Here is a 10,190-nt window from a genome sequence, read left to right as displayed (position 1 = left end):
TTATACCAGTCAACAAAGCAAAGCAAAGCAAAGTATATAAATACCTCAGACTATGCTCAACCGCAGAGAGGTTTGCCTGTGGAGTGTCGGGTTAGTCCTGGTGTCTCCGGCAACTGCAAACAGTCAGAGAGAAAGAGGGAGAGACAGATTTTAAAAGAGAGAGAGAGAGAGAGAGAGAGAGAGAGAGGAGGAGTAGAACAACAAAATAGGAGAGTCAAGACTAGACAGAGTCGTTTGCTACCACCATCAGAGATCAACAACGAAATCACGATGTTCGGCAAGATGTGGGTGTTAACGCTTGTGGTGACGGTCCTGGTGGCAACTATGGGCACAGAGGGCATTCGTGTCCGTAAGCCTACTAAGCCTAAAAACAACCAGCAGAAAACTGCAACTGCAACTGCAAGCACGAAGGATCTCCCACATGTCCGAGAGATTGGGCTGCTGGACGGTAAGTTTCCTTTTTTTCGCTCATCTTTCGGATGGTGACGTTAAGTCCGATAATCGTCAAACCTTTGCACATAAAATAACCCAACACACGTATCGAGAAGAATCGGGGTGATCCGGTGTGCTTGGATAAAAAAGCGAGCCGTATCGAAGCCGCATTGCACTACTATACTAGCTTCTTGAAAAAATGTCATGGTTTACCTCGATTGAGGATATCTGCTTTACCTTTTTTTAAACCTTTGCGTAGTTCGGTTTAATATATGTTATTCACAAAGTATGCGTGGCATGTGTTTCCCTTTTCCATCAAGCAGATTAGGATGTTCATATTCTAGACAATAATCATCGGTACCTTCTGAAGCCTTGCAAAGGCACAAGAATTAAGAACCACTGAGGATCATTATTGTTTTACCGTACATTTGTATTTCGACACTGTTGTCAACATGCAATTAGCCTACGGGCATGAATTTGCAATAAACTATTATTATTATTATCATATATAGTACTCTCTTTGCACTTTGAGTCCTGTCAGTTTAGTTTCACAATGAACTGTTTAGCGACGACCATATCTCTTCAAGTTTAACATATTGACTTTTGGCAAACTGCACCCCACAAATGCTGCGATTGCTACACCTACATAAACGGTTTCCATTTGAAACAGTACGAGAATGTTCTCAGAGATACATTCGTTCTTGCTAGATAATGGCTCCTATAGAAAATTTAAAAAGATAACTTTTTTGTGGGCAAAGATTGTACGTGAAGACATTGGGGCTTATCGTCACGCATTCTTTTACACAGCACGAGTTCGAAGCCTGGAGAGCACCGTTGGCCGCCTGTCCCGGACCTTAGGGCAGATCGGGCTCAAGATGAAGCAGACTGAATCTCGTGGTAGGTAGCTTTTATTAATTTTTTTTTGCAACATAAAAAAAACACACAGTGATGCCACACTCAAGCAAAACACGCTTATCTTAGGGGCATCACTAAACATAAGAAACAAAATATGTGGCAAAGTGTGAAGCACTAACAGAACGGGAACCATACAGCAACCGAGATGCGAACAAAACAATGGTACATATAAAAGGCTTGGCATCTTATATATACAAGTTACAGATGAAATTTGCACATTGAATTCTGAAGATAACGGTCGGGGTGCACCCGTCTTTTGGAAGGGACTTAAAATGGGGGCCCTGTGTTCGAGAAGGTGTGTCAAGCACGTTAGAGGAGTCGGAACACCTCGGACTAGCTGGTCATCTCCAAATTATTTGGCGGTACCAACAAATTCGTTTCCAGCTTAACGTTATTCCCGTTGATACCGTTCCCATGACAGAAACCGGAAAGGTTTCATGCAATATTTTCCTGAAATTTGTCGAACGAAGGTATAACTAAAGGCCCGATCACTCTCGATTGTATATTCAAGTCCGTATGAGTTCCATATTGACAAAGTTTTAGTTTAGGTGACGTTTGAAGTTTTAGTTTAGGTGACTTTTGACTTGAATACACACACAAGTCTGAACCCCCCTTAAGTTGAAAGTTTACAGACACATATTTCCTGTTAGCCTTGATTCACTACGTTCTTACTAAATTCTTTCTCATGTAAGTAACGAACTTTCGTCTTTTAACGAAAAGTTTTGTCTTCCAATTCTTTTTCGGAAGATCGCGCGGATCCATCCGTTGTACGTCGAATGAGCGAGAGGGTGGAGAGGATGATGAACCGACTAGAACAGCTGGATGAGTGGCGTGAGAGGCAGGAAAACGCAGAAAGCAGGTAAAATCGACATTTCATTTTTTTCTGCGATCTAAGGTCCCGTTCACACTTTTTTTATTGAGATTTGTCACATCTGTGGAAGGACTGACATAACAGGTGACTATCACCTTTTCAAGATGTCAACCCGGACCACACTGTGAGGTTTGATTCACTCACACCGGGAAGGACCCCTACTCATTTCGATAAGTGTGGTGGGTTCTTTTACGCGCTCGAGGTGTGGCTCTCCTCAAATACGGGTAAAATGCGCTCTTGCGCTGATCCGCATAAGTTGCGTATTAACTTTTTTTGGTGTGTAGGTAAAGTTTGCGGCCGAGGAAGTAATGTTTTCGATGCAATAACCGGTCTGCACAACGGTGGGTCAAAGTAGAAAGCAACTTCTTCCCCACAAACTTATTGAAACAAAAACAAAAAAGTTGATGTTGATACGCATCTCATACGGACTTGAAAACATGCACAAGTGTGGACGGTCCCTGAGATTCCGTGTATGTGAAACTGGATGTATATGTGCTCCCAAAACAGTAAAAGCAACTTAACTGTTTGAGTTGATAACAATGTTTTAAGGACTTAACAAGTTCTGGATGATATAATTTATGCAATTATATGGAATATAAGCAGCGTGCGTAGTCCAGTAGTGGTAAGCGACCCTGCCCCTGAACCAAGGGATTGGGAGACCGAAACCCGACTGTTGTCGCTCACCCGACATGCAGGCAACTTGAAAAAGTTGAATCTCGGAGGTACAATGAACCTGTAAATGATGTATATATTGTTTGTCTTCTCTGTCATGACAAGTAAAAGAGCAGCTCAACTCAAATGACTGGATGCGATTTTGGAAACGGTCAGACGTTTCAAGTAGCATCCACTACTTTTCGTCAGTGACTCTGTAACTGATTTTTTTGGCGTGTCTTATTACCTTTCATTGACGGAGCAGCTCAACTGTTCATTTGAGGTAAACTGGTTCTAGATCACTTTCGTTTTCTTGTACTTTCTTTCTATATTCAGCGATGTCAACGCTGGCGGTCAATCGAACGACAATGATGAGGAACCGGGGATAAACGGCCCTCTCGACGCCCCTGTCTTCCCACGCCCCGTGTCGGAGCTGGTTCCCGCAGTAGAGGGAGGCGTTGCCAACCAGGACCAAGAGGACGGACTCGACGGAGGCAACAGAGAAGACGGAGACCAAAGTCAAGCGGGCTATCTCAACGAGGGCGGCGGCGGTGAGGACCATATTCCCATGCCCAATCGATTTAATCCTTCGCTGGCGATTCATCCCGACCCTGGGTCGGGGCCTCAACCCAACCCTGGGCCGGGGCCTCTTCCCAACCCGTCGCTTGGGATTCATCCGAACCCTGAGCCAGCAGAAGACAGTGACGGTGATGACAACGGACAGGCGGACGGGCCGGACATGCCGGGAGCTTCCTTCAGCGGGATGGTCAATAGGTTTCCCGGACCACAGGTAGATCCACCTCTGTCTCACTCCGAAATACCCGAAGAGGAAGAAGAGCCAGAGGGAGAAGAGGAGGGGACGCACATGGGACCGGGGCCGTTCTCATTTGGGGGCATGACTCTGGGCGGCCGAGGCAGGCCTATGGGCTTCCCTGGCTAATGGCTCAGTGGACAGTCAAACGAGATGAAGAAAAAGTGGGTTGAACGAAAAAAAGCATGGCACCGATAACGCAACGTAGATCAGAGAACACAGCCTCATAAATCTTCAGCTTAGCATGCCTCTACCATTCAGGGAAAAAGCCCTCCGTTTGGAAGACACGCGAGGTCACTGGAAAGAAAATGTAATGTATGCAGATGTATGGGAATGAGGGCATAGATCTAACATCTTACGTTGGTATACCATAACAATGTGATTTCATAATTCACTCCATTCTCTTATAACATATAACAAAATTGTGTAAAATGATTTGGAAACACAAAAAATGGAACCTATGACCTATTATCTACTTTCTGACAAAATGTTTTTTCACAGTGTCTATAAAACAGCAGTACATTATAAAACTGGTGACGTAACAATACAAACAAAATGCTTACGCTGGCTTGTGAGAACTTAACTCCCACTTTTAGTTTGTCATTCTTGAGAACTGTGTGTTCTGTCTCAATCTTATGTTAGCGTTGATCACAGTGTTTGGGCGATGTCAGCACCTGATTTGGATGATTTTGTATTCATGCATATTTTTCTATATTTGTGCACAAAATGTGGTTTCTTTTCTGAAACGTGTCTTCACTTTCTGAAGGTGAAATAAGGGATAGTGAACCTGTGATTTTGTTGGCACTGTGTTGAATAAACGTTTGAGAGGCGTGGTAATAACTTGGTCTTTTGAATGACTCTATTGAAGTAGAGCACCATGCTATTAAGCTTTTCCCGGGTATCGCACTGGACTGCGGCACTTTGGCGGCCTCGCTGCGACCTAAATTGAATTTGTGCTACCCTTGACTTTATGATGGGAATATCATGCTAAATGTCCAAGTATGACTAAAAGGGCATAAAAAACACGAAGGGCAAAAAGATTTGTTTTTATCGATGACATTTGTTGAGTGCTCTGTCAATTCGCTCGGTTACAGGGAGGTCGCCAACGTGCCGCAGTCCAGTAAGATACCCGGTTTACATATAATCACTTCTTCCAGTCGAGTGAGAAAATTACATACATGTAAAGTTTGTTTTTCAAATGGCACAAAATTGGAGCCTGCTTCACGGTGTGTTGATCATCCACGCCCCTCTGCAGGGGAACATTCTGCACGTGTCTTTTCTAATGAAATTGGGTCGTTACAAAAGTGTTTGCTCCGTTGAAAACGACTAGCACAAAAGGAGGTAACAAGATTGCGAAGAGAGTTAATTGAACATGATAAGGGCTATAGAGATATCAACGATATGGTTTTAGCTTTGACTACGCCAATGCCTTCAAATCATCTTCAGTATCTGATTCTCTGATGAAGCACGTACACCGCTTAACATCTCTTCTACTAAGATGTGCTCTGGCTTTCATTCAGAAATACTTAGGCCATGTTGATTTGAGTATAAAGAATTACCCCAAACTGATACGAGCTTGAGAACAAAAAACTTTGCAGCTGCTTTGTATGATTCACAGTTTTTTTTGGAAACGGACGAAAATTGATCCGCCCGCTGATGTCAACCATATAATCAAATCAACATGGCCTAATGGGCAGATTACAAAGCTCGGCGACAGACATTGGTGCACTGTGGTGGCCTGGTGATTATAGCCTGGTCCCAGTCTATAGGGGTTGGCTTAGGGGTGTTTTACCTGGGCCAGTCTGCTTTATTGAGCCATTTCTGTTAGCCTGTCTACTTAGCTGCCATATAGAATTTCGCAGTCTTTCTACTTTAGCTGCCAGAGAGACTTCCAGACGTCGGTGGTGACGTAATCTAATCCAAGGCCGTAAACACAGCCCGAGCGGTCTAAGCTGTCTGGGCGGGCGGGGGTCACTCCCAGTGCCGTAGAGATATCGGGGAGCCCCCGATGGTATGGTTTCCAGGCTAGGTGGTTATGGTTGTTGACTCCAAACCTGGAGGAAATCACTACCATGTCGGCCGATCAAATATCTTTGACACGACGTGTGGCTAGCCTCGCCTCCAACAGGCTTTCCTTGGCGGGTGAGGAGAGTAGAATTAGGCAAAAATGGGGTAAATAATATCCAGGAGGGTCCGTCCGCTGGAATTCATATTTTCGGCCTATGGGGATTTCTATAGCTAAGGACCACAAATAAAAAAAGTGACCGATTTCGACGTGGATGAAATCATGGTAGAGTACCCTAGAGAAGCACGACAAACAAATAAACTTGGCATTGAATTTAAACTGAGGGTACAATTTACAAAATAACTGAAAAAAATTATAGATTTTTAAAACATTTTGACGACCACTTTTAAATTGGTTCATGCGGGGTCATACGGAAATGCAGCCGACTCAATGACAGGCAGCTGTAAAGGTCACTTTCATTTATACACTGAATGGGCAAAATTCACAATCTCATTCGTACGATCTAAAAGCCGAATTATCATACTACCATACAGCAAAGCTAGGGCCTCGCTGACTTTCACGTTAATTTTTTTTTTTTTACATACGGTTCCAGATTTAGGGCTCACTTATCTTTTACCGCTACATCACAGACTCCGGGGGTCACGGATAAATATTGTATGCAGCAACTTGACAATGAAACCCTATGGTGGCCAAAACCCCTGGAAAATGTCGTTCTGTAGTTAGTCTGGTACCGGCTGCCCGATGGTGATGACAACAAAGCGACCTGTTGATAATGCACTTCACCCTTCACCTTATCTGATACAATGTCAAGGTAATTCAAGAAGTAACAGTATTACTGATGCGTTGGTCTTGTAGGTAAACTAATTTTCAGCGTTCAAAGACAAAGAACGCAAAAAAACTATAAATACCTGCAAATAGTCCGGAACATTCAGTCTACAGGGGCAGGTGCCGTTTGTAACACCAGACAGCGAGGACGAACAGACGATTTAAAAAGTGCTGGAACAAAAATAGTGATAGATTTCAGTACCCCGCCCTCAACCAAAATGATTGTCAGCAAGTCGTTGGTTGTTACCTTAGTGGTAACAATCTTTATGGCCACGAAAGAGGCCCGGGGATTTTTCACCGATCGCATCAGTTCCAAGACCAAGGAACTGAAAGAAGCAACTGCAGACCACCAAGAGATTGAAAAGATCAAGGGTAAAGTTTATCATTGTATTTGTTGTACAATTTCATGTCATCGTGGTGCTCATATTTGTTCGATCCATGTGATGCAACGGCTTCTTGCCAGAACGATGCGAAACAAACCTTCTGACATATTACACAGTAGCTCCTATGTGAGAAGCACTAGTAGAACGGTGTAGGAAATAGAAGAGAGAAGCTCCTCCGCGAATAGGGAAAGACAGACAGCAATTGTCGTGGCCGAAGGAAATGGTCTTCTATTCTAAGTAACTCACGTCCTCTCCTCTCTATTCCTATTCGCAGTCTGCCGTCACTGATATACTGTGTTCCTGATTTTATATCCTTCACGACAGACGTTTTCTGGCAGAAAAAGAGCAATTATTCTGCATTCTTCACTATTAGTCATTGATACATGTTGTGGCGAATGAGTAGGTCTAAAGGGCGCTAAACATCCTAACGCCGACTTGTACATAGTTATGCTTCGGTCCCAGTTGTGCCGGTGCCCGTTGGGGATGTAGCCCCGGCCCGGCCCCCAAGCCACAAATTTCTCCCGGGCCGGTAGACGATTAGCTCTCGGCATCTATTTGTTACCGGGTCCCGGGTTGAATTTAGGTCCAAGTTAAAGTCACCCCGTCGCCCGACCGTCCCAAAAATAGCCCGCGGGAGCCGCAGGGTGTCCCACGGGGTCACGTAGCGGTCACGCCCGAAAGTGCAAAAAAAAAAACCCAGCCCGCGAACTACCCGGCAGGGCCCCTTTTTTCCAATTGGGACCGAAACATTAGTCAGACAGACACAGTCATACACCGTGTGCAATTCTCAGAAAACTAGGATTCTCATATGTGCTATATCACAACTGGGGATATTCTTTTACACAGATCAGCTTAGCATCTTGCAGCGCAATATGAATCGCCAGTCCCGCATCATGGGACAAATGGGGATGAAGTTGAAGGAGATCGAATCTAAAGGTAGGTCGTTTTCTACCTATAGGTCTTCCGTTGCTTTAGGCCCCCTCTCACTGGACCCGCGGCACGCTGGCGGCGCCGCTGCGGCCGATCGAATTGACAAAGCACTCAACGAATTTCATCGACAAAAACGAATCTTTTTAAGCTTTGTGTGTTTTGTTGTCTTTTTGGTCATACTTGTACGTTTTAAATGATATTCCCATCATAAAGTCAAGGGTAACACAAATCCAGTTTAGGACGCAGCGACGCCGCCAGCGTGCCGCGGGTCCAGGTAGAGGGGGCTAGGATGTAAAGTCAAAATCATGTACAATAGTCTATCTCTGTCAGTCAGTTAAATTGTTCACGCCTGCAAAAGAGGATGAAGCCAAGCAAAAGATGAGTGTAAGAATTTGTCAAATATAAGGACTGAAGTTTAGTTTTGCACAAAAAATAAGCATTCCCGAAGCCTAACATTAATATTACAACTGGACAAACAAACACAAGTACATTTTTTAACATCCGATTTAATTATTCAGTCTAAGTTCTCGTAAATGATCTAGCGAAGGGTCCTTCCAATGTGCGTGAATGACTGCTATGTTGAGTGTCTTTATTTCTAATAGTATGTCTTTCTATCGAAAGATGTACCAACTGCAGACGAGATGCGAGAAATGCGTGAGGGGATCACCAATATGGGCATCGAAGTGGAAAATCTTGAGGAGTGGCGTCAAGAGCGCGTACGCGAGATCAGGGAACACAGGTAAAATGCAGTTTATTTTTAATTTCTTAATTTTTCAATCTTTCAATTTCTTCTTTTCAACACAATATGTTATCATATCCCGGAAACAATTTGGCGAAAAGATGCATTCAGCATTGAGATATTCTATTAATCAACGGTCAAAACATGATTTTGAATCTATTTTTAACGTCCAGCAGGCAAGACAACGCCCATGGGCCTGGCAGCGATGATGAACTGGAAGGAGAAGGAGAGCAATCGATGGAAGGTGAGGAAGATGATCATGAGGAAGCCGAAGATGAGGAAGACGATGATGAGGAAGACGATGATGAGGAAGACGATGATGAGGACGACGATGATGAGGAAGATGAGGAAGATGAAGATGAGGAAGACGATGATGAGGAAGAAGATGATGAGGAAGATGAGGAAGATGAAGATGAGGAAGACGATGATGAGGAAGACGAAGATGAGGAAGATGAAGATGAGGAAGATGAAGATGAGGAAGAAGATGATGAGGACGACGATGATGAGGAAGAAGATGATGAGGACGACGATGAGGTGGAAGACGAAGATGAGGAAGATGAGGAAGATGAAGATGAGGAAGGCGATGATGAGGAAGACGATGATGAGGAAGACGATGATGAGGAAGACGATTATGAGGAAGACGATGATGAGGAAGAAGACGAGGAGGAAGAAGATGAGGCGGAAGAAGAGGAGGAAGAAGAAGAGGAGGAGGAGGAGGAAGAAGAAGAGGAGGAGGAGGAGAGGCCAAGAGGCCAAGACCGGTGGCAATCGGTGATGGATTGGTTTCATGGCAACGGGCGAGGCAGGCAGTAGCGGATGGAACGTAAACAAGATGACCACGGTAACGAACAACGCAGAATAGTAAAACATATCTTTCCACAAAATTCAAGGGTTTGGCCTAAGATCCATTCATCAAATTCAATTTCAAGATCAAAGAACACGACAAAAAATGGAACTGACTGTTAGACAGAAGTAAATGGCCGATCACTGCGAGTAAATGATCTGAATCTTACGTTTGAAAACACAAACCCATGGGTAGCCTGAAGAAAGCATTCCCTTTTGACAAAAATGTCATCTTTTGATAACAACGGACTATGAAACATTTTCTAATTTTTATCTGTTGTTTCGGACAATTTTCTGCAAATTTGTTTTGTAACTATCAATCCATCGTCTATGTAGCCAAACGCTGTTTCTGCCATATTTGAGAAAGTTGTGTTATGTTTAAATCTTATGTGTGTTGATCACTGTAGTTTTGAGTGTATGTGCGTTCTCTAGATGGTTGTGCATTTTTGAAGTATATATGTAATGTAGTTCCGTAAATAATTTCATCAGTTTGGTAGAACATTGGATATTGAAGATTTTTTTTACACAACCAGTAGATCTCATTTGCTGACTCCAGTCAGAAGCTCCGAAGCAGGTGTCTGACAGACATCAAAACGTCAGCAGCTGAGATTTACTGGTTGTGTAAAAAAGAAATCTCCAATATCCTATGCACTGTAGGTGTTTTTCTGAAATTCCAATATGTCGTAGAAATACCATTGACATTTCGAGACACGAAAACGTAAGTCAGTGAACGCAGAATTTTGGCACTGTGTGAAATAAACGTT

General features: G+C 43.6%; 2 protein-coding genes across 3 annotated transcripts; both read left to right on the top strand.

Annotated features, from left to right (window-relative positions):
* Positions 1-208: 208 nt before the first annotated feature.
* On the top strand, positions 209-4,520 carry LOC136442200 (uncharacterized). The gene is made up of 4 exons (XM_066438937.1): positions 209-448; positions 1,240-1,329; positions 2,095-2,206; positions 3,206-4,520. The coding sequence occupies exons 1-4, from the start codon at positions 271-273 to the stop codon at positions 3,807-3,809; spliced, it is 984 nt and encodes a 327-aa protein (XP_066295034.1). The 5' UTR covers positions 209-270; the 3' UTR covers positions 3,810-4,520.
* A 2,136-nt stretch (positions 4,521-6,656) lies between these two features.
* LOC136442441 (uncharacterized) lies at positions 6,657-9,747 on the top strand. Of its 2 annotated transcripts, none has more exons than XM_066439302.1 (4): positions 6,657-6,903; positions 7,761-7,850; positions 8,466-8,583; positions 8,760-9,747. In XM_066439302.1, the coding sequence occupies exons 1-4, from the start codon at positions 6,750-6,752 to the stop codon at positions 9,394-9,396; spliced, it is 999 nt and encodes a 332-aa protein (XP_066295399.1). In that variant the 5' UTR covers positions 6,657-6,749; the 3' UTR covers positions 9,397-9,747. The 2 variants fall into 2 exon arrangements, with proteins under 2 accessions (XP_066295399.1, XP_066295398.1); XM_066439301.1 differs by having other exon boundaries at positions 8,757-9,747.
* Positions 9,748-10,190: the final 443 nt, after the last annotated feature.

This window comes from Branchiostoma lanceolatum, chromosome 9 (genome assembly GCF_035083965.1).
Source record: "Branchiostoma lanceolatum isolate klBraLanc5 chromosome 9, klBraLanc5.hap2, whole genome shotgun sequence".
Lineage (NCBI taxonomy): Eukaryota > Metazoa > Chordata > Leptocardii > Amphioxiformes > Branchiostomatidae > Branchiostoma > Branchiostoma lanceolatum.
The sequence above is the reverse complement of the archived record's forward strand: the minus strand, read 5'-3'. Positions and strand labels throughout refer to the sequence as shown.

Coding starts and splice junctions, on each gene's coding strand:
- LOC136442200 (XM_066438937.1), top strand. CDS start 271: ATGTTCGGCAAGATGTGGGTGTTAACGCTTGTGGTGACGGTCCTGGTG. Junction 449..1,239: donor AGAGATTGGGCTGCTGGACG/GTAAGTTTCCTT, acceptor TCTTTTACACAG/CACGAGTTCGAAGCCTGGAG. Junction 2,207..3,205: donor CAGGAAAACGCAGAAAGCAG/GTAAAATCGACA, acceptor TTCTATATTCAG/CGATGTCAACGCTGGCGGTC.
- LOC136442441 (XM_066439301.1), top strand. CDS start 6,750: ATGATTGTCAGCAAGTCGTTGGTTGTTACCTTAGTGGTAACAATCTTT. Junction 6,904..7,760: donor AGAGATTGAAAAGATCAAGG/GTAAAGTTTATC, acceptor TCTTTTACACAG/ATCAGCTTAGCATCTTGCAG. Junction 8,584..8,756: donor CGCGAGATCAGGGAACACAG/GTAAAATGCAGT, acceptor TTTAACGTCCAG/CAGGCAAGACAACGCCCATG.